The sequence below is a fragment of the Nomia melanderi genome, chromosome 1 (genome assembly GCF_051020985.1).
Source record: "Nomia melanderi isolate GNS246 chromosome 1, iyNomMela1, whole genome shotgun sequence".
Classification (NCBI taxonomy): Eukaryota; Metazoa; Arthropoda; class Insecta; order Hymenoptera; family Halictidae; genus Nomia; species Nomia melanderi.
In genome coordinates this window covers 15,509,527-15,534,651 of record NC_134999.1, presented here as the reverse complement: position 1 = coordinate 15,534,651, position 25,125 = coordinate 15,509,527, and the positions used below count along the sequence as shown (strand labels likewise).

The following is a 25,125-nucleotide window of genomic DNA, read 5'->3' as shown; positions in this document are numbered from 1 at the left end:
CAATCGATCATGGGAGAAAAAATGCCGGCACGCAGCGCGTTGGACGAGACCTTAGCCACGCAACGGCGACCAGGAATCCTCATGTTAAAGTACAAATTAAGGGTGTCCGAGGTTTCAAAGGGGATGATTTAGGGGTAACGTTCGCAGGCGGTGTTCGATGCAACAGGCCACGGCAGGCGAGATCTCGAGCTGCAACTTTCAGTCTACCGAAAGGCGCTGCCGATCGTTCAGCCGTAATTCTCAATCAAAAAACACGAAGAAGAAGAAGAAGAAGAAGAAGAAGAACAAGGAGAAAAGTAGAAGAAAAAGAAAAAAAACGATCGAGCGATTCCCGCGACCCGAATACCAAAGAAAAAACAAAAAAAGAAGAAGAACTTTCACTTTCGACGACTTTATTTTCATACGACACGAGAACGCTACTACAGATTATCGAAGACTGAGAACGAGCCACTGGTTTTAGTTGGTCGGGGGCCAGACAGCCTTCCGCGCTACGCGTTGGATCCAGGTGGCGCGCCATATTGTGGCGCGGGACCTAGCGACCCGCCATCTTGTCGGCACAGCTGGCAGCGCCATTCTGCGGTCCGCGCGATTGTTTCCCTATAAAGCCAATTTATGCTCGACTTTAAGCGCAGCGGATTCGATTTTGGAACGGTCATCGATAAAAATGGCAACGAGAAAACACTCGTTCACGGGAAAAACAATGAAAGGATAAAGGAACGATGTGAATCGATGGCAGACAGGAATCGTTTTTCTCGGTCACCGTTCCGGGACACCGCTGCCGGATCGTCGCGTTCCTGAGCCCTGTTCTTTCTCCGTTCTGTTTTCCTCCGCTGTTAAAGTAAATATTAGCTTAGCGATAAATGTTTGACATTGTCTCAAGCGATACCTCCTTTTTTCTGCAAATTGCTCGGAACGAAGTGGAGAGGCGAGCTCGTGGGTGCTTGAACCTTGAGTGGAGAGATTCCCGGGACCCGGCCGGGAATAATTGTTTCTCGCTCCCTCGCGCGCCCGTTCCCAGCGCCGCTGTCTCCCGGAGGACCTCGACCTTGGACTGGCGTCGCGCTCGCGCGCTTCGAATTCGAAGAATGGCCTGCCGAAGACTGATCTAGATTTTAACGTTAGATTCTCGACAGAGGTGTATCGTTTACGGTCGTTTGGTTTCTCGCTATAGTTTGCCCCTCCCCTTAGATCATAGAACGCCGGTGAAACGGACAAATTGTTTCCTCTTCTATTTGGTTTGGCCGACGAGTCTTCCCGTTGCTACCAATACGGCGTTTGAATCGTAACAAATCGAACATGGCAAACGAATGAACACGCTGAATGAAATAGTCGGATGAAACTGATGATGCTATTGTTTAGTACGGTTCAATCCTCTCCGAGATAAAATCCGGGAAGACTCTTCGGCCCGACCAACGCGTCACGAAAGAAGTCGAACGAGAAATATGTCGGTCGCGCGTACCGATGGAAAACCGAAACACAACCGAATTCCTCGCGATCGAAGGTCCCAAGTTGCCCCATTTCAAGGTCGGCGAAGGTCTCCGCGTACGAAGAAACTCGAAGACCAAGATGCAATCACCGACGACGAGCCTCTCGGTCGAACGTTCAGGCTGTCGATGATCGAGATGTCTCGAGAACGGTCGGACGCCCGCGCGCTTGCATCTTCCGGCGTGCCGCGTCGCGCCGTGCGTTTCGTTTCGTGTATTCTCGTTTCGTCGACTAGACTATAAGGTTTTACGATTAAATGATAAAACGAACGGAGGAAAAGATGAAGAAGAAAAAGAAATGAAAAAAATGCAACTCTAGGATTAACGGAACTATCGTTTAGAATAATGAATCTCGAGGTTCGAGGAAACGGAAGAAAACACACAAAAAAAAAGAGGGAAAGAAAGAAAGATAGAAGAACGACGATACAATTGGCAGACACCGACGAGGCTCAACTAAAATACGCAATATATGTGAGACGAGTAAAAGGGAGGTAAACGAAGAAGAAAGAGAATAAGGATAGAAAATCTCGCGAACACGTCAGGTGAAAGGTATCCCCCTTTTTGCAAAGAGGTCAATTCAGTATTAAACTGCGTCTAGACTGTTACATTGTTGATGAAGAAGATTTCGGTTTTCGTGGTCGAGGACGATGGTCGAGACGATCTTCCCAGAGGCTCGATCCCTGATCGTTGCTCAATGATGGACCCGCGATCAACCGGTCAGGTCATCGGGGGACGACTCGCGCTCGATGATCCATCGTGCGCACCACTTCAGAACAATTCGTCAAGTGCCAGATTCGTTCATAGACGTTCTCTTTTCGGTTTCTAGCGGAGACGACGAAGGAATTGACTTGTTGACGACGGTGAGGACGGGGAGAGTTCAAGGAGTGAGTTGACATTTATGTATGTCGGAAGAATCAATAATCGAAAATGGTACGTCTAACAGCCTTAACTTTCCAATTTTTCGGGTTATTCATTTATCACTCAATCATATTAACGAGTCGAATTTTTTTCATTCACTAATTTCTCATTTCTCTGTTATTCTTTAATTCTTCTCTGTTATTCTTTGATCCTTAATTTCTCTATTAACTATTATCAAGTTACATTATGAAATAGTGAGTGTTTCAACTATAAAACTGATAATCTCATGTAACAATGTTTTCAAAATTTCTTCGAACAATTTTCATTAAATCTCGCATTGTTTTTTTCAACGTTGAATTCGTTGGAGATATTAATACAGAAGAAAATTCTGAACTCTAAAATTAACTATGAAAATAGAAATATACATGACAATTCGTGCGATATGATCAAGAAACACGATGTAAGAATCTCCAGTAATGAACTCCGAGCTCTCCGCTCCTCGGCCAAGAAAAGAAAATGGTGGAAGGGCTCCCCTTAACACCTTGACTGCCGCGTCACCCGCGCAAACGGGTGGCACAACTTTCCGTTTACAGTCGAAAGCTAATCTTTACGGTAGGATATCGAATAAAGCAACTTTAGTTAGGCCCTATGAGATTCAAGATGGTTAAAAGGATAACGACTGTGATAAAATACTGGCTTACAAGTGTCCCGTATCATTAAAAGCAAAAGGGACGGGTTTGAACTTTGTGGGACATTTAACCTATAAGCCGCCATGACGCCCATTTCGAAAATCACGCACATTTAAACCGCCATTTCCGTTTTCTGGGTATTTCTTACGGTTTCTAAGTTTATATTGTATCTTTGGACGACGAAGTTCAGTTTAACCCTTACTTACCGAGAGGAAGAAAATTTACTTTACATCGCTTTAAAAATTAAAAAAATTTACTTACGATTTCTTTTCGTGTATCTTCATTACGAATTAAGACAGAGAAAATCAACAATATTCATTCCAATCAGCAGACTACGAATTTTTAATCAAATTCAACATTTTTCAGGACGTAATTAAAATAGAATTATGGAGAATGTTTCCTATATTATACAAAGCACTTTCAAATTTCCCGTAAACTCAGAAAAATCTGCATCTATCTATTAATGAAAATTTTCTTTTGGTCCCTGGGACCAACGTCGGTAGCTAAGAGTGACAAACATATTTTCGTTGTATTTGTTCGAGAAACAAGCAACATCTCCAAAGTTGTTTAACGGTACTCGGAGAAAATGGCGGCTGATGGGTTAAAGGGCGCTGCCTTGGCCGTCAACGTGTTGAAGAAGCAGCTGGTTGACTGTGACCCAAGTCGATTCTTTCGGCGACCGATGTATAGTAGTTTGACGTGACTCGCGAAAAATGAGCACGTCAGTCGACTTTGTTTAATCGAATCATCTGAGAAACAGGGTTGTACCCTTAACCCTCCGCGACCCACGCGAATTGTCCGGTTCCAATCGTTTACCGAAGCGAGACTCGTGGAAAGATCTTCTTTTCTTCTGATTTCGAGTGGCCCTGGGGTACCTTAACGATCGAAGTAACACCCTGTTCGTTGCGATTTACGTTGAACTCAACGGGAACTGGGTCACGGAGGGCTGAGCGAACTGAACATATCAGAATCTACGTATTTTTCATCAGAACAGAATATTTTTAATATTCACCGAGCAGACTTTAGAGATGAACGCTTCCTGTTGCTCAGCGGCTGTCTACGGAGTCTCATCGAGACACGTTAAGCTGGGTAATCCACCGAACGAGACGACTAGCCAATTTTTCCGGTCGCCGTCCTTTGTTTCGGCAACGGTGTTCTTCACCGTCGGCGAGAGATTAAACGTTTCGCGCGAGAACCGCGGACATTCTGTGCTTGTGAGAAAAGTCGCTCTCCGCGGAAAGTGGCAAGCTTTTAATTAAATTGTAACGTTTCACAAACAAAGTTTGTCTTTTCAAGAGTTTCCTTAAAGTAACAGTTCGTTGATGTAAATCCGAGTGAAAACTTCCGAAAGAAATATTTTACTCTACGCTTAAGAAAGCTGATCGTGGAGGAGAGAGAAGAATCGAAGAATCGATTATTGGAAACGTTCCTTTCGGTGGATGCGCAGCTTCAAGATATTGTTCAGCGTGCGGACGCTTCGACTTTAATTGTCATTGTTAACGCTTAACCGGCCGCGTTTCGGTCACACTTTTTCCTCGTTTGACGATGAATCTCACGAAACTTCTCAAACTTTCCAGAGACGTTCGTCCCCTTTTCGATGAACTGTACTTAGCGACATTGTAATCATGGCGACCGAGTGCGTCTGTCAAATTAAACAGCGTGCTTCTGAGCTGTACACGGAGAACGTAACTAATTACGTGACAGGACTCATCGGGAATAATTTTGATGAACGTAGACTGAGAAAATGATCGTAACGAAACGATACATTTCGTTTATGAGTAACATTTTTTTCAAAATATCACTTGACACTATGAGCAAATCATACACGGTGTTTATTTGTGATTAATCAATGGTTCAACCGACTTGCATTAAATACTGCAAATGTAAACACAAATCGATGATACTTTGATCAATAAAATTGTTAATGAAGAGGAAGAATTTCCTCTGAGAAGTATTGAATTCTGGAAACGATCACTTTGCCCGTGTTCAATTAGATTCCTTTGTCTGTATCAATGAGTCCTATTAACCGTGCAGTGCGATTTCCGTTCACAGTTCAGGAACATTCTGGATTCATCGAATCCGAGTAATTCAGCACATTGTTTGGGCAATTGAATCTGTTCGCTGGCATTTATGCGACTACGTTTGTAAATAGGCGAGGATTACGTTTCCGTTGATGCGATGTGGCATTCAGCAAATTGTAACTATTTATTGGAAGTAAACCACTTTTCTGAAAGAATAGACGACGTTCTTTTTTCTATTTAACGACTGAATCTCACCGGAGACAATCAATTTTTTCTTTCTCCTGCAGATACAGGCGATTAGCTGGTTAAATGTATTGTTTTCTAAAAGTGACGGCGCATTCATTTGAAATTGCGATCAGCGGTATATAAACGGAACGCTGGAAGTTCTATGAATTTTAATCATGGTGTCCTTAACGAATTTTTAAATGAAAATATTCATATATTCTACGATGCATCAGTTCGACGGTGATACAGTTTTTCTATTCGCTATTAATATTTCCGATTTATACTTGAATTTTGTATTAACATAAAGAAATGTAAGTCTCACTTTCGTTAGAAAGGTAATCAAAATTAATTAGCAATAGGTCAATCCAATTGAAATTAAACATTCTTTAATCAAGTGTCTGATAAACATTCATTAAAGGGACTAGCTTATTCTCTTGCTTTCTAGAAATAAAAGCACTCCAAGTATTTTCATTTGAACGCTTCCATTGCAACCTGAAAATGGCGGCCGGTTGAGCGGTAAGATGGTGATGGCGGAACGATGTGATGGAATGGAAGAGCGTGAAGAACAATCAAACCACCCAGGTTTTACGACACCGGCAGTGAGTGATCGCGTAGAAAAGAAAAAATACAAATTAACAAAATAGAACGCTGAAGGGCTCCTAATTTGAACGTTGAAGAGATCTTAATTTAATTGTCACCTTTCAGAAATGCCTCATTTCTCAATTTATCTCAATCCCCTTTGGAAATCTTCAATTCTACCAAGATAAGAAAGAAACGGTAAATATATCTTCATGCTTACGTTCGAAAATAAAATTTGTCCAATACGATCCGTTTTTACTGGGAACCCTTCAACTGTCAGGCGTTACACAGAAATGGCCGCGACCGAGAACAATGCTCCGTTCTTAAACAAGATTCATTTTAATACGACGACTAGCTCTAATTTCAGAGGCAGGAGTCCAGAATAAGAATGTTGTACAGAGGATACAGGCCAAGATAAAATTGGCGCCAGTTTCGGAAGATATATTTTTAGATAATGTATCTGTATATATACACACACACTCAAACACACACACACGTACACACACACAGTGAGAGAGACATAAGAAATACACACGTAACACACACCGACAAACATTCTGCGTCAATTGTTCGGCCGGTGCCCCTTTTTTCTGCGACAGAACGACGTCGAATCTCGATAGAAGTCGGCTGTTTTTTCATGCTTCTTGAATAAATGTACGATGCTTGTTTCATCAAACTAACCGAGACTTCTTTTCATTTTCATCCTTCAACTCGACTAACCGACGCTTTCGAGGAACTGATCGCAGAAAGCGTAGATCGAAAGAGTTGCTAATAAGTGAATAGCAAACAATAATTTCTATAGATTTAAACAGAATTTAGTTTTATTTACAGAAACTGTTGTTCAGTTAACGAATTCGTTGAGAATTCTGAGAATACTTAGAATTATCGTTGAGTTAATAGAATCCTTTACAAAATTCAAGTTTCTTCAGTGTAGCATACTTTTCAGCAAAATTGGTACGTTTTCTGAACGTTAAATCTTCTTTTGAATTGAACTATTTTCCTAAATATTTTACATTGTAATGCAAGAGAATAATATATATAATAGATAATAATCAATAACAATAGGAAACACTAGATAATAATAAATAACAATAGAAAACAGTAGACAATAATAAATAACAATAGAAAACAGTAGACAATAATAAATAACAATAGAGGACAGTATATAATAATAAAAAACAATAGAAAACCGTGTATAATAATAAAAAACAATAGATAACAGTGGATAATAATAAATAACAATAGAAAACAGTGGATAATAATAAATAACAATAGAAAACAGTAGATAATAATAAATAACAATTATTCACAGCAATCACATCATCGCGAGAACGGTTTACAAGCTCCGTTTCCTTTTCCTGTCTTTCTTTCGAGTTCCAACGACGGAAACTGGCACGAAGAGATTTATACAGTATCCCGCAATTTCGCGACGGTTACGGAATTTCCGTCCCGGCTTCGTGATTCCGCATTCCAGTAACGTGGGATTCTCGGCAAGTTTCAACAGCTCGCAATTTCCCGAGCAACTCCCCGGGATATCGCGTGAATTTTCGACACTCCGCGGGAACTTCGGTGTTGACGTTGCAAACCCGATTTTTGTATTATCTAGTTCATTCGAATTACGCCGGTATTAAGGTTTAACCCTTTCCACTCGGAAATCTTTGACTAGAAATACTTCACATTTTCCAATTAGTTATAAGCGACATTTCTTGAGACGAACTGAATGATAGAACGTGTACAAGTTAACACGTCGATTGCCGCACGATTTTGCCGAGACAAATATAGAAAATGAAAGTAATGTAATATTAACTTATGTGATTGAATTACGTTGTTATTATTGCTGGTTTGAATTGTTGAATGTCAGTGTATTACGTGGTACTACTTGTAATATAGAAAAGTTTTCGAGTAATCCTCGTTTAATCGAATGAATTATAGTAATTCTATTTGGTTGAGGTCACCGGTGACCCCCATGGCATTCAACGTGTTAAGAAACAAAGTTATTGTTTCTATATTTTACACGTTTATGAATTATATGAAGTTTAATATTGTGTGTAAGATTTTATAATTTTGGTATATCGGAGCGAGTGGTGAGCGAGAGTCGCCTCTCGAGTGCAAAGGGTTAATTCTAAAGCTTTTATCGAGGACGATATTATCTTACAAGCTAAGTGAGGTATAGCTCCGCAAATAGGAAGACGCAAATTGTTGTACAAACCTGCCGAAGGCATGCTCGGTTTTACAAAGAATTAACATACCCGGCAGAGAGGAATTAGAAAACGAATGCTACTTAAAAATCCTATGAGTCATAAATTATCGAAACGTAAAATTAAACGGATAATCATTGAAATTTTGTTTTTTACGAAAATCGAACTAATCTGAGAATAATTGTATCTTATAAAATAGAATAAGGTTTATAATGCCTATATAAAACATAGATTTATAATTTATTACTATTTCACATCAATCGTTAAATTCTTCGCAATATCTGCAATAAAACTAGAACAAAATATTCGACGAGCACATTATAACGTTCCTCAACGTTAACATCGAAGACCTCATTACACGATAACCAAAGTGATTAAACTCGAGTATCGTAAAATACCAGGGAAAGCCGATAAAGATCAAGTTAATTTAATCAAAATGAATAATAATTATAAATTTATTGAAATTAATTCCTATATTAAACCGAGCCGCGGATAAGTTGTCCGTTATGAAATTTGGACGACTAATTGAATTTAGGGTTAACCGAGTGCAGTTGGGTAATAATAATCTGCCATAAAATATCGTTGTAAATATGTATGTAATCGTTGGAGCTGTTAACGAGAGGAATCAAAAGGGGTTGAACAGAAGGAGGGATAAGGAGGAACGAGATAAAATAACAGTCGGATAATCGAGTCGCTCGCATTAATCTTTATTTTATGGGATACGTGTCGGTTACACGGGAGCGAGACTCATTGCTAATTAAACGCGTCCTCGAGGCGGGTTCGTCGAGTGCGCGTTCGAAGTAAATCTAGGATCACAATCAAGATTAAAGAACGAGACTCCGTGAGCGATAAAGGCGCGTGTTTATTGGCTCGACGTGCTCGTGGCACGGGGTTATCCGTTTCGAACGCAACCCTAAATTTAGGGGCTGAAACGGTGCAAATTTTAATTTTAATATCGCCCCGCTATTTTAAGCTAATTATCGATCAGCCCGGCGAACTACCTTCAGCTGAACTTCGACGAGGAAACACTCCGTTCATCTTCCGTTTCGACCTATTCTTCCGTTCTGCTGGTAATTCTCGAATAAAGATCGCACGACGAACTTCTTTTTATTATTATTTAACGCTAACTACCGAGCAGTTAAATTGACTTTTCGAAATTCTGTAAAAACTCGGAGAGTCGATCTACTGAGATTTTCATTGTTTTGCCATTCAGGTTTTCGTATTGGTAAATTGATTTCTTTAAGAATTTCTTAGAGAGATATTTGTTATCTTTTTAATAATTGCAAAAGGAAAATATCAGGAGTCATTTTGAATGATCTGGTAGTTTTAGTGTTAAATAACAATTTATCGGAGGAGGAATCTTCGAAATATTCGAAGTCTTCGAGAGGAAATCTGAAGTGTGTATTGGATTTTTAAGTGTTGGAGGGAAAGAGAACTATGTAATGGTTTCTTGTATATTTACGTAATTAAGATGTTTGTTTGCAACTCAGTGTTCTAAGTATGGGAGCTCGATATCGAGGAAATGGCGGCTTTCGTTCTCGAAGAGCTGAACAAGGTAATTATCGATCAACCTGGAAAACTATATACAATTGAACTTAGACGAGGGAAGTTTCTGTTCATCTTCTGTTTTAATTTTTCCTTACAATCTATTGGTAATTTTTGAATAAAGAAACTATAAGGGCCTTTTCTTATTGTTTATTATTTCAGTAGCATCTTTCGTGTCGATTTATCCTTGCAATCTGTTGGTAATTTACCTATGAAAAAGAAAGATGACACTTCTCTTCCTATCGTTAATTGTTTCAATGATTGGTGAACAATAAAGGAATGATTTAGTTGAACAATAGAAGACAGGGGATTATTAGATTAAATAAAGTCAATATTTATTTCGTGTGCTTCTCGTTTATACAACACTTCAGACGTAAAAGTCATCACTATATACAGCACGTTGGTCTCAACATTTCCACTAACGCAACTATCATTATTATCAGCAATGCAAATCGCAAAGATTGTTCATCATTGTCTGGTGAAATGTAATATACACACTTTGGTTGAAATGTTTGTCAACTGAAACTAAAATAGTGAATTCCCGTAAGATACCGCTGCTTCTCGTGTATTCGTTATCTTTCGGTCGCCATCTTGGAAAAAGAATTATACCGTTGGAACAGAAAGCATCGGTATCTTACGTCGATTTACCGGTTTTAACTATATTCTGAGATTCCCGGAGGAAAGCACTATTGCAGAATTTCATTCAAAGAACTTAACGATTCCACGTTCGAATGACGACTCCCACATTTTACAAACTGTAAAACAGCTGCAGCGTTACGAAATCATTTAACCGCTGGAACAGTTTCGATCGGAAATCATTAATTAATCAATTCATTCCATGCCATTACTTGACTAATCCCGAAAACCTTGAAGGATCAATGAAAATCCAAATCTATGGATATTTATACTTGTCGCAGACAACGATAACCGAGAAACAGCTTCTCTTCTCGTTTTAAATTAATACCTTAAACTCGATTACTACCAACAATCATCGATACTTTCGAAAATATTTCTCGATCAATTCAATTTCCCAAGCCAACTAAGAATCGTTATTTTCATCCTTCCGCTACGAGCTGTTGCCAATATTAAAACCTTACGAACTATTTTACAGCTTTACACCATAATGAAGGTACATCGAAATTAATCTGCCAATTGGGCTAAGTCTTTTGCAAGTATTTCGAATGCTTTCGTGGCCGCCGATCGTGTGTCACGGCAAGCAGATCCCAGAGTTTTCAAGACTTCCGGCGTTCTCCAACCAGGACCCGCCATCTTGAATAAGTTCGCTGGACCCGGGACACCTTACGTCTCGTCGTTCTCACTGGGCCTGGCTAAAGTGAAGTCCAGGATCTCGTCGGACGTCAAGAACCGTACGTCACTGTCCTCGGACAACGCTGACCCGTTCGCGCTGCGTTTGTACGTCTTTCGCCTCCTCAGAACGAAAATCGCGACCATCACCGTGATCGTCACTCCGGTCAGGATCCCGACCACCAAACTGATGATTCCCGGCATGCTGATCTTCACACCGCTGTGATGCAGCTTCTCCACATCCTGGCGCACCACGTCTAGATCTGCGAACAAAGTACGTAGAGTTTCTCTCGACCCTTAACAGATTGCGTACCGGTATAGAGAAATTTCGTTTTTATATAAAGACACTTAGCTATGCAACTTCGCTAATTACCATAGCGTTGGAAGAAATATAAAATTTAATTCGAGTTGATTGTCTATTTAAAACATATTACATAACAATATGATATCTGAGTTTTTTTAGCTATGCAACTTCGCTAATTATCACAGCATTGGAAAAGATATAAAATTTGATTCGAATTGATTATCCATTTAAAATATATTACATAACAATATGATATCTGAGTTTTTCTATGTATAGTGATATAAGTTGACCTCAGTGAAAATTGCCATCGGCACAATTCAGTTTTCTGAAAATTAGCCGGTAGCAATGTGTTAACGTTTGTCCTACAAATGAGACTCGTGGTGAAGATTTTCAACATGATTCAACAAATATATATGTATTACTCAGTTCATTTGAATTTCGAAATATTATTCCTCTGCAATCAACTAATATACTTAAAAGGAAGTATAGCCACAATATATGCTTAGATTTTTTCTCTGTTTCCAATAAATTATTAATGACTAAGCAGTCGTATCGATCAGAGTTGAGAAAGAAACCATAGGCCAAGGGGTTAACACGTTATCGCTACCGGCATCATATATTTATGGCGGCCGTAATCTTGTACTTTATAGAATGAAAATGAAATGAATCCTATAGGTATTGTTATTAGAAATTAAAAAGAAATACTTCCTCCTTCCCTGAATTCTATATTTTTCAGATAAACATGTAATTCCTCTTTGTTTTGCTTTGGTCTTTCATTAAAATATACTCTATGTGCATTTGTCCTACATTCGACGAGTACAGGCTCCATTTTTTGATTTTATTGCACGCAGAACGAGAGGTTTCTCAAACTAAATTCCACAGTTAACCCTTCGCACTCTAGAGGTGACTGAGAGTTACCACTTGATTTGATACAGCAAAATTATAAAGTCTTATATATAATATCAAGCTTTGTATAATACATCAATACGTGGAATATTGAAATAAAATAACTTTCCTTCTTAATTCATACATGTTCTCTCATTAATTAGTTTCAAAGAAGATCGTCTGTATCCTATCGGAAAGTGTTGCATATTTCCAGTGAAAAACTTTCGAGTGCAAAGGGTTAATAGGTTAACATGTTGAATGCCATAGGGGTCACCGGTGACCCCCAACCAAATCGAATTACTATAGTTCACTCAATTAAACCATGATTATCTGAAAACATTTCTATATTATAAATAATACTAACTAATGTGGTGACATTCAGAGAGATGAACCTGCAATAATAGCAATGCAATTCAATCAAATGATTCAATATTATATTTTTTCCATTTCAAGGATTTTGTACCATAAAATCGTGCGGCATTCAACGTGTTAAATATGAAATTTTATAGTTTCACTGCATCAGATTAAGTGGTGGCAGTCACCACCTCTCGAGTGCGATGGATTAAACTTTCGCGTTATTATGAACTGGTATTACCGGGAGGAGCGGCTATCGGCACGTATCTCTCGGTGGTGGACGTTTCCGGGACTGGCGTCTCCTTTGTTGTCTGGATCAGTTTCGTAGTTGCGTTGGTCGTGAGGGTAGTGCGTTCCGTGGTTATCAATGGTTTCACTGTTTTCGGCCTAGTTACGTTCGTGACCGGACTGGCAGTGGTCGTGGTCGTGGCGATGGTAGTGGTGGTGGTCGTCGGTGGTTTCAATGTAACGGGGTCGATCTCATCCTTCGGGTATATGGAGATACCTTTGTCGTCCGGCCGCATGGTCGCAATATCAGTGACATTGTCCTTCTTCACTGGTGGCCCGATAATTGCGTCGTGAATCACTGTTGTAACTTCTGTGACTTCTGTGACCGAGTCCTCGGTCGGGCCTGGGGGATACAAGGTTGACAGCGTTAATTCTACGAACGTCGCGAGATGATCTGTGCAGAACGGTGGTCTTTAACACGTCGACTGCCACGAAAACCTTCGGAGTTTCATGTCTCGCTTATTCTTTTGTAGCAAAGATAGAGAGGAACGGTTACTTAGTATTTGGTATCGGAATGCTTACGTTACACTGTTATCTAGTAATTTACGCTATGAAATATTTCCATTCGACGTCAGTTTTCTGACAAATTGTAATTATTGTCAAGTAGTTTGGAAACTCCGGTCATCGGTGACTAACGTGGCAGTCAACGTGTTAATCGTATACACTAAATGGTTGTTAGCGGCTTGCACATTTGCCTTTGATACTTTGACCCTTAGCAGTCCTATGTCGAGTCAGACTCGATATTTTATTTCTATTTTATTGCAACCTCTACCTGTTTTAACGATTTTTTCTATATTTATTTGTAGTATTACAATTGTACCATTTGTAGGTAACATTTCAATGACTACCAAATATTCTTGAATGAATAAATAGAGCGTCATATTAAGCTGTAATTGAATGAACTAACGTCGACGTGGACCTCAAAGTGAGAAACCAAGAGGGTTAATGATGTTTCTTTTGTATTTGTATTGTTTAACCCTTTGCACTCGGAAATTTTTTAGTAGATGTATTTGTACATTTTCTGATGATAAAGACGATATTTCGTGAAACTCGAAGAGAAATCACACGTATAGTCGAGAAGAATGCTATTTTATTTCAATATTTCTCAAATTGATGCGTTATATATGGTAGAATATTAAACATCAAATTTTATAGTTTTACTGTAGAAAGTCAAGTGGTGAGACCTGTCGAGTGCAAAAGGTTAATATTCTTCGTAAACGTGTTGAATATTATGTACGAATATGTAAATGCGAATGTATAAGAAGTATTATTGTTTTATTATAAACTATTTTTGTTATAGTACGTTTATATTATTAGTTTGTTATTCTACTATTTTATAGTGCTTTTATACTTAATGATTTCTTATAATTAATATTTTAACTTTGAGGGGAATATTTAATTTTTTAATCTAGTGTTGGGGATGAAAACGAAATTTCAAATTGATTGGTAATTTGTAAAAACATATTGCTTGATCTGCTTTTGCTTGTAAATTATCATTGGTGGTTATTAATTGTCAGTTTTAATAGTGGTTACCTAGGATACAGTACTCCGCGTAGTCCGGGCAACAAATGAAGTGTTCGGCACAATCGATGGTACAAAGACACGTCTGGGATAGATCTTTAGCAGTTGTTAAATTGCTGGTCAAGACATTTTTACATTGTCCACGGCAACTCAGCTGTGCGTTCACCTGTTCTATTTGATCTGAAAGATATCGGACATTATAAAATGCGTAATATGTGGAAATACGTAAATCATTATACTCGATATATTTGTATATGTTATATTCTCTCTACTCTTGATTCGACATTTTCAAATAATTTAGATCAAAGTTGAAGTAGTTTTTCAGAAATGCTGTACCACTAGCTACTAACACACTTTTTATGTTATCAGTATTCAAAACACTGTTAAAGAGATAGCAAAATCATCTTTTATATCTTCATAATTCCCTCATCGCGTGGAAAGAACTTCTACTTGTAAAACTGTGCAATTCTCATCTAAATTTTCCTAAATTTTCCTTTTATATAAATCATTTCCTATTTTCAATTCTCTATTACACGATATTTTACAAAATCTCCAATTTTCTATTACCCAAACTTTCAAAAAATCTTCAATTTTCTGTTTCCCAAAATCTCACAAAATCTCCAATATTTCGTTACCCAAAATATTACGAGATCTCCAATATCCCGTTACCCAAAATTTACCAAAACCTTCAATCCTCTGTTACCCAAAATGTCACAAGATGTCCAATTTCGCATTACCCAAAATTTCACAAGATCTCCAATACTTCGTTACCCAAAATTTCATAAAATCTCCAGCATTTCACAAGACTTCTCCAATATCCCGTTATCCAAAATTTATCAAAACCTTCAATCCTGTGTTACCCAAAATTTACCAAAACCTTCAGTCCTCTGTTACCCAAAATTTCACAAGATGTCCAATTTCCCATTACCCAAAATTTCACAAGATCTCCAATACTTCGTTACCCAAAATTTACCAAAACCTTTAATCCTCTGTTACCCAAAATGTCACAAGATGTCCAATTTCCCATTACGCAAAATCTCATAAGATCTCCAGCTCCCCATTACCCAGAATTCCCGAAAGCCAATTCTCCATTATGCAAAATCATCTAAACTTTCCATCACGGTCGAACTGTTAAGCGGAAGCGTGTCAGCCGCGAATCCTGAGGAAATCCGTGTCGCTCCGGGCATCCATTGATATTATTTTCCGCGGAGCGCACGCGGCCGCCGCCTCTTTATTCGACTTTTTAATTAACTGGAAACTGGCTAAACTGGATTCGCGCATTCGCGTGCACTCCGAATACGAGAACAAACTCCTCCGCGCGAGAATTACCATCGTCGCTCTCCGTCACGCCCTCGTTCTCCGCTTTGCTCGTGTTCTGGCATTTGTCACCCTGTAGAATGGCCACGTCGTCGATTGCGATGTCGCTTACGTAAGTGTTCCCACGAACGCCCTCGATTACAATCTGCAATAAACGACGGTGCTGTGAGGGAAATTTCGTATTGTGAGCGGCGAGCACTGTGCACTTCGCGGGGCCATTTTGTTTCGGAGCGCGGGCTGCGGAGTTGCCACGGCATTACCAAGAAATTCCGAGGAACGAAATTGTTATTAAGAACCGAAAGGAATTCGTGCCGGTTCTTCGATCGAAATTCAACACGTTGGCGTCAACTTTAAAATAATGAGTTGTGCCATTTTTATATGCGGTTATTCATATAATTTCCAAATGAAATGATAGGATTATAGAATTTGTAATCTTTTTCGAATAGAATTATTAAATTTTATGTATTTGTATCGTTTTTATTAAATCGAAGGAACATTTAGGCCACCTGTGAAATTAAAGTACCATTTCAGTGTTTTCGGAATTATTGGAAAAATGCTTGACCACTAGAAGATTGAAATATTTAAATATTTTCTTAATTTCTAAATATTCCATAATGCGCAAAGTAGAATGCGCATTATCTTAGAACTTTCGTAAAACGGAATGGAACTGTTCTCATTGTTTTGTAGTTTCAGTGTTAAAATGCTTCATGGTAAAACTGAACTTACGCAGCTCTGGTTGTTTTTAGTTTGTTTATGGAAATATCTGTCAAAGTTTACCTAAATGTTAATTGATTACCTTCATAAAGTGTATCCGGACCGGAAACAGATTTCAATGAGGCAATTCTCCGACGTAAATACCAGGTAGATACGAGATACTTTTCAATTATTGTCTTTCCATCTAAGTATGAACGTCTCCGATGGAGTTCTGTTTTACAACAGTTCAGCGGATTCAGAAAATCGGATTGAAATCAGATAAACGTATAAACCCGCTGTGAGAGTATATCCGAAATAGGCGCATTCAACTCGTTACTCCCACGAAACGTTTTCACGAGAAAGGAGGGAAACCTCCATTCATTCTCGGGTAAACATTAAAGGGGGTCTTCTGGTCTAAGCGTTTAAGAAAATCGATTTTCTTACGTTTCTTCAATCCCTGTGCCGTTCAGAATCAAGACGATATCATAGAATTCGAGAAAGAATCCGTGGAAGTTACGAAAATTTCAAGTGATTAACCACTGGTCACCGAGAATCAATTATAACAGATGAATCTGTCGTTGATTTACACGTTTCCAGCCAACAGTGGAGTCCCAAAGTATGAAACAAGCTTCTGATACAATTGCCACGATAAACGAACACCATGTTAGTTAACCGTGAAGAACAATTTGGTATTTGATAATTTTGTAACATTAAATACATACGTCAGATATTTTAAACGTCGATGTAGACCAGATGACCCGTTTATACAGTATAAATTACTCTCATATTTAAATATTTGAAAATTTAAACATTCAAATATAATTTAGTTAAATTCGTTTAAATCATTTAAATTGAATTTCATATTTAAATGTTTAACTTAAATATTTAGATATTCGATATTAACACCTCGTTTCTATATAAAGACATTTAGCTATGCAACTTCGCTAATTACCACAGCATTTTAGAAAATATTAAACTTGATTCGAATTGATATATTTAAAATATATTCATCTGCACAGTTCAGTTTTCTGAAAATTAGCCGGTACGCAATGTGTTAACCGTTTGAATGTTAAACAACTTTTGTGGATATGTATAAAAAATGCGGAAGTGATTGGGTGTGTGTGCAAAAAAATTAATAAGAGTAGTTATCTAATGAGATCACAAATATTGTGATATTACAAAAGAATATCAAAAAATAACATTTATTCAAATAAATTTACTTCGATTTATTTCTTGGAAAGCATAGTAAAAAAATTATAATAAACATTAAATGAAAATTATAGTGAAAATTATAAGAGTTTTAAGATGACGTGTATACTCGCCAAACACAGTTAACTGGTTAATTTTGATGATTTGTGAACGTTTACTGTGCAGTTTGTTCTATTGTTCTTAGAAAGTGTTCGTTTGATGGAAATTAATGTTGACAGAAACTACTAGACGAGTGAAAATCATTATGCCTGATGTCTTCTTTTTGCAATTATTAAGAAAATATATTTCTCTGAGAAATTATTCAGACGAAGATTGTTGAAAGTATACAAAACCTTTTGCAAATTCTGCTAAATTAAACACTGAATCCTTAAATCATAGAGAATAAGGAAACTGTGTACTGATTGCTTGCTGTTCGAATAGTTAAATCATTTGTTCACAACTGGGTATTCCAAACATGGAAGTTTGATCTCAGCGAAATATCGACATTTGTCCGCAAAGGGTTGAATTACCATGTGATGACTAATGCGTCGACGACAGAAGGTTACGAATTATTACATTGTAATTTGTTAGTAAGTTAGAATTTAGGCAGTGAGCGATCGCATTCTGTTGAAACCTTTACCTGAAAACCCTTCTCAGCTTTGGGGAGATTGAAAATACCGTGCAACCAATGATTCCCCTGATTGCCCTGTTTGGAGAACATCAGTTGGCCTGTGCTGTTCTTCTCCGGCTTGAAATAAACGTTCAGGGCGCCTATGCTCGCTCCAAACATGTGGTACCTGGAATTTAAAGGTAAAAACAAATTACAAAAATATTCCAAGGTATGTAATAGATCTGCCAGCTTCGAGATATCTCGTAGTTTGCATTATAAGTTAGAATTAACTGCTACCTTCCACGAACGAGATTTTCCGAAAAATTAACCCTTTGCACTCGAGGGCTCCAGAGCCATTGAAAATTTGTCGTTACAAACTGTAAAATTTTGTCATTAAATATATTATAACATTTATATCTATAATCTATAGAAAACAGATACATCTATGACTTTTCTTTTCATGCGCGTATTATTTATTCATACGCTTTTTCTATTAAAATTACTTCGAGTTGCTGGTAATGTCAGTGAGAAACAGCTTCGAGTGCAAAGAGTTAAATAAATGACACTAAGTAATAATTAATCATTCGTAATAAATAAAGATATCATTTTGTTCTCTGTGAAATCAATGTTCGCCAACCAAGGCAATACTCTCGTTAACACTAGAACTACCGTTCCAGTCAAAATGACTGGTTTTGATTTGTTTGTCTCGCAATTATTCATATCTTAAAAGAATTCAATATTTGAAATGATCTTGAAAATAAATAGTTTCATTTGAATACTATAATGAATGTCTGTAGAAACTGAAAATAATCTATTGTCACCATTTTTATAGGGATTACATATTAATCGTATGAAATGCTCGGTAGTTCTAGTGTTAAACAAATTTACATAACAAATTCTTCACTGTTCCAGATATAAGATATAATGCAATGGTCAATGTCACTGTTATTGCTGTAGATTTGGCAAATGTAAATTTGTATTTTTATACAGTGTCCGGTACAAATGTTTCTCCAGCGATTTGACTTGGAACGGTTTCCAAATGAAAATTGGATCACGAAGGAATTACCAGAATGAAAAGCAGCCTCCATCTGTGTACGACGCTTTGTAGATTGGAGAAACGATTCTCGCCGTTTCGTTCACCAATCGCCCTGATGCCTCGATGTATAAATAATGCCCTGGAAAATGACACACCTGATTATTACATTTTTATCTCTCTTGTGTATTGTTTACCTTCGGTTACTTTTAGTTCTACTTTCAACGATTTTAATCGTATCATTTTCAGTTTAGCTTCCTTGGCAAATGTTGACTTAATGATAATGATCGACGAAGATTGAATTTTTCATTGAAAAAATATAGTCAGAATAATACTTTGGTAAGTATCACTAAATATTTCTCAGAAGGAAAGTTTCAATGGTTTTTTATAAGCGTACTACCATTCGTGCTCAGAGTAAGTAGAAACGGCGCGAATTGGTCAGGCACAGTAACCAGGTCCTGTTACAACACTCAAATTCAAGTTTCTCGAGTACAAAGCGATGTATAAACATATTTTTGAAACTTTCGGTAGAATTGAACCTTGTATTTCTATTAAAAAAAAAATATATAAATAATGTACAATAAAATTCTTTAAAAAATGTAGTTGTGCATTTTTCTTTTCTGATTTATTCTATTTAATCAGTTGAGTCAATGTTATTTTTTCAGAATATAAAATCTATTATATTGTCTGGGATATTTCGAATTTATTGCTCACAGATTTTTGTAACTGAATATAACTGGATATGAAGACACAAATATTAAGTCAGTGTTTCCCAACGTGGGGCCGTCACAATTTGAATTTTAAGAGGGTCAATTTGAAATCTGAAATATCTATCTGAAATCTAAATACTATAAAATAAAATATTATAATATATATTATAAAAAGAATATTACAAAAATATTATAATAAATATTATAAAAAGAATATTATAAAAATATTATAATAAATATTATAAAAAGAATATTATAATAAATATTATAAAATAAAGTATTATAATATAATATTACAAATTATATATATGTTAATAGGGGGACATAAGAATTTTAGAAAGGCTTAGGTGGTGCATGGCACAAAAAAGGTTGGGAAACACTGGCTTAAATGCCAGTTTCTTTTGTTCTGTGAATACCATCGTTTCCAGGTCCCAAAGTATGATCATGGGTAGGTCCAGTCCCAATATGAGAACTGGGCGTCTCAAAGTTGTGTCGTCGCCAATCGAAATCGTGTTCAGGGTCCTGCTCCCACCAGCAGAGGTCTGTCTTCTCGAAGTCGCATTGTGTCGGGGCTTCAGCAGTGGTATCTAATCGAATATTTAAAAAAAGTTTATACATTTAATACGTTACCAGTATTAACACGAATGCCATGGAGGTCACCGGTGACCTCCGACCAAATCGAGTTGCTGCAGTTCACTCAATTAAACGATGATTATTTGAAAACATTTCTATAACACAAATGGTATCTAACGTGGTGACATTCAACCAGATCAACGTGGAATAATAATAATGCGATTCAATCGAATGATTTAATATTAGATTCTCTCCATTTTGCGTATTTTGCTCTGTGAAATCGCGCGGCATTCGACGCGTTAATTCTAATTTTAATTCGATACAATTTTTCATTTTATCTCCGCTATGTATATTGCGTTTAGAAAGAAAAAGGATTGAACTCTTTGAACTTTTAACTTTCAGATAGGACACCGTTTCTCGGAAATATTGGATTCCCAAAAGGATACTTCACATTTGATTCTACATTTTTATCTATTCGCTGGCGAGTGAAACTTTCATGGAAATGAAAATAAAAGGGATATTTACCTCGGCAATGAGGAACTGTACCGTTCCACTCCCTCCCGTCGCAATAAATTTCGGCCGGGCCAACCAGCGAGTAACCAGGCTCGCAAAAGAACAATAATATCGCGCCGTAGTATTTCGACGCCACTAACGCGTGGTCCGGGGTGGGCGGCGTAGAACAACGGGCGTCTGTTCAATTTATTTGTAAGTTAACCATGTGCAATGTGTAATTGTTGTTAAATACAGGGATTGTATGAATAAATATAAGAGAACAATATGTAATCCTGAATTATTGTAAGTTAACCATGTGCAATGTGTAATTGTTGTTAAATACAGGGATTTTATGAATAAATATAAGAGAACAATATGTAATCCTGAATTATTGTTAAGTATAAGAATTGTATAAACGAATATAAGTGAAAAATATGTAACATATAATTTTCGTTAAATATAAGGGTCATATAAACAAATATTAGTGAACAATATGTAGACCTGAATTATTGTTAAGTACAAAGATTGTATAAACAAATGTAAGTGAAAAACATGTAATCCTGAATTATTGTTAAATACAAGGGTAATATAAACAAATGTAAGTGAAAACCATGTAATCCTTAATTATTGTTAAATATAAGGGTAATACAAACAAATATAAGTGAGCAATATACGATTAATTATTGTTAAATACAAGAATTACAAAGCAAACAATCAAAGAAGTAGTTAATCAGGTTAATAAACACTCTGAACAATAAAAAGTCTCTAAAAATCGACGATTTATCTAAGAGTTCCTTTTCATTCGATGCTCATTCCTTTAATGAATCATATTCAAATGAATTCAAAATGAATGCACGCAATAAATTAGCTCGATGAAAAAAGTGGAAGCAGCATCGTATGATAGGAACAATTAAAGTGACCACCGTCGACGAACATTTTAATTGCTGACCGCTGTTACAGTTTTATCAGGAATGATTAGAAACTCGTGCTTACTGACGCATACTGGCGTAGGCGTATCCCACTGGCCTCGAATGCAATTCGAATACCTGTTACCTACGAGAGTGAAGCCCTCGTTACAACTGAACCTGATGATTCTGCCCCTGGTCCTCCCTCGAACCCTTCCGTTCGGCAGCCTCACCGTGGGACATTTACCTTTGAACAAGAAAACATTCGGAAATTACGTGAATCACACAAATGAAAACGATATTACAAGATTATATATTAATATTATAATATTATAAAGCTTTATAATTAATATTATTAATATTCAATATTACGATATTACAAGATATTAACACAAGGCGTACCAACTAATTTTCAGAAAACTGAATTGTGCGGATGGCAATTTTTAATGAGTTCAACTTATATGACTATACATACAAAAATTCAGATATCATATTGTTATGTAATATATTTTAAATAGATAGTCAATTCGAATCGAATTTAATATTTTTTTAAATACTGTGGTAATTAGCGAAGTTGCATAGCTAAGTGTCTTTATAAGAAAACGAGATTTCTCGTTACCAGCAATGAGTTAACCCTTTGCACTCGGATGTTCTTTCGAGTTATTAACGAGTTATTCGAAATTACGTGAATTACGCAAATGAAAACGATATTACGAGATATTAACCCTTCGCACTCGGAAGTTCTTTCCTGTAAATATGCAATATTTTTCAGTATGATATAAACGACATTCTTCGAAACTGACAAATGAGAAGACGTATATAAATTAAGAAACAAAGCTATTGTATTTCAATATTTTACATATTACATACGGAGCATAATGTTATATATAAGACGATAGTTTTGCTATATCGAATCTAGTGGCGACTGAGAATCACCTTTCGAGCAGAAAGGTATTTATATACTATCATACTATCATATTACATACTATACACGTATATATACTATCATATTTTACTGACGATAGAAACTAGTTTTTCTAGAAATATTTAACCCTCTGTCCTATGATCTCTTTCGTAACTGCTTGATGAAACTGCTTCGACGTTAATGATTTAGTAGAAAAAGAAAGACTAGACACAAACGCATTCTTTCATTCTACTTATAGTGCAATGCTTCAATAATTTTGCTCTACTTTTATCGCATTAACAATACAATATATTATAAAGTATTTAAGTACTTAAATAGAAAATTTACGTTAACTCTTTGCACCCGTGACTCTCAGTCACCACTTGATTTGACGCAGTAAAACTATAAAATCTGATATTTAACGTTGAACTTTGTACAACGTCTCGAAATATTGGAATAAAACAGCTTTGTTCTTCAATGTACTTGTGATTTCGAATTAGTTTCAAAGAATATTATTTACGCGTCGTCGAAACATGTTAAATATTTCTAGAAACTTCCAAGTGCAAAGGGTTAAACTTTGGAAACTGTGTTAAGATATAGAAAAACTGACGCTTACAAATGACCAAACGTTTATCGGTAACAATAAAGTAAAATGAAACAATTGAAAGGCAGTCAGGTAGGAAACGATGGACCCTCATTCGAGAAACGACGAAATTGCTGATTCCATTCGAACGCAAACGAAGGCGACGCTGATTAACCGACATGGAATGAAACAGCTTTCTTCTTCTCTTCGCCTCAACGTCCACCATTTCTTTTTCGTTTCTTAACACATTCGCGACCGCTCGTAATTTTCTAAAATCCACAGCTGAATACCGCGACGGTCTGCCATTCAAATGCGCATGAATACGCTATTTTATCGATGCTACAAACATTGACATGGCATAGAATTAAGTGACCGAGATTCTAAGAAAATTAAAACTTACGACTACGTCACCGGTATTCAGAAATTCCAAAGAACTCGAAACGACTAAGACCACACGACCAAACTCGAATACATTAACCCTTCGCACTCGAAAGCTGTCCACTAAAAATATTCAACGTTCCCCGACGAGACACAGACAACAATCTTCTAAACTCGAAGAAAAACTGTTTCGATATCACACATACCGATCGTAAACACAGAGAAGAACGAAAATTGGAGAACTGATTACCGATAAGAGAAGAACCGGATAACATAAGAATTCATGTAAAATGAAATAAACGAAAGAAAACGCGCAAGTTTCAATCATACTTTGAAACCGGTATTCGATCAGTTTAATGTTAATATCAAACATAAAACTTCACGATTCGACTTTATCAAACAATCTGGCGATTGATAGTCGCCTCTCCTAGTTGCGAACGATCAACAGTTCCTTTCTTTCTCGTTGTTTCGTGCGAAACGCGTTTTCCAAGTCACTTACCCGTCAAGCTGATGAAATCGGCGGGCTGCGCAACAATGGCGAGCAGAAGAAGCGGCGCCAGAGAAGATACCTTCATCCTGAGGTGCCTTTGGTGAAGCTTTGGTGTCTGGGTTAAGAGCCGTACACCGATGCGCACATAATTTATGAACAGAAGTCCGGGATATTATGTTCTTCTTTCGCGACACGACTCGATTAAACTTCCGCAGGCATGTCGCCGCGTTAGGGCCGAACGAGGGGGAAAAATGGCACTCGGACCGCGAACGGCGACGGGACGCAGCGGGCTTAACAGACTGAACGAGGAATAAAAAGTAAAATCGCTGGTGCCTGATGATCGTGCCGCGTCCATGAATGGAACAGGGATGTCGCCTTTCGGGGTTATTCCGCTTGGAACGAGGGCGGGAACATTACTTCCGTCGACTCGCTGCCTCGAGATAGCTTTCTATCTGCTTCCTGCCATGGCTATCTCTGCCGAGCATTGCCAGGCCTTGGGGGGAATTCCTGCGAATTCAATTCTACGCACGAGATAAATCCTGAGAGAAAGGATCGTCGCGGTTGACTTTTATTTCGCACACTAGCTAGAAGTTGAAAAACGAGGGGACGTGTCCCGGAATATGTAGAAATTTTACCCAAGAGTTGCTCATTTGTATTCTCTTCCTCATTGAATTTATTTATTGTTGAACTCAATCTGCTAGAGTCTATAACAATGCAATGGTTTGAATATACGAGATTTCGAAGGTGAATCTTAGTTGATAAATAGAAAATATTATTATATTGGAGGGACCGTGGTAAACAAAAACTTAGAGACGCAACATGTGACAAGTAAAGAATGATTACAGATAGTCTGATGGAGTCTTTGAATTGGGGTGAGTCTATCTGATAATGGAAAATCTTAGATACTGGAAATCAGTAAAAATTTGTTAATGATTATTTAGTATGACTGGGAGGTGAAAAAAATGCGAACAAAAAACGATCATGTGTTTTAAT

At 37.3% G+C, this 25,125-nt stretch overlaps 1 protein-coding gene across 1 annotated transcript; it reads right to left on the bottom strand.

Annotated features, from left to right (window-relative positions):
* Positions 1-9,909: 9,909 nt before the first annotated feature.
* LOC116431082 (uncharacterized) lies at positions 9,910-24,521 on the bottom strand. The gene is made up of 10 exons (XM_031986007.2): positions 24,142-24,521; positions 21,866-22,024; positions 20,906-21,070; positions 20,224-20,394; positions 19,131-19,239; positions 18,095-18,251; positions 15,586-15,718; positions 14,269-14,436; positions 12,689-13,078; positions 9,910-11,167 (listed from the first exon to the last, which is right to left on the bottom strand). The coding sequence occupies exons 1-10, from the start codon at positions 24,215-24,217 to the stop codon at positions 10,899-10,901; spliced, it is 1,797 nt and encodes a 598-aa protein (XP_031841867.2). The 5' UTR covers positions 24,218-24,521; the 3' UTR covers positions 9,910-10,898.
* Between the last annotated feature and the right edge of the window lie 604 nt (positions 24,522-25,125).

Bases quoted from the DNA above. Each gene is read 5' to 3' on its own strand.
- LOC116431082 (XM_031986007.2), bottom strand. From the start codon at position 24,217: ATGAAGGTATCTTCTCTGGCGCCGCTTCTTCTGCTCGCCATTGTTGCG. The intron at 20,395-20,905 runs GTAAATATCCCT...ATATTCGATTAG, and splicing joins TACAGTTCCTCATTGCCGAG to ATACCACTGCTGAAGCCCCG. The intron at 18,252-19,130 runs GTAATTCCTTCG...TTTAAATTCCAG, and splicing joins GGAGGCTGCTTTTCATTCTG to GTACCACATGTTTGGAGCGA.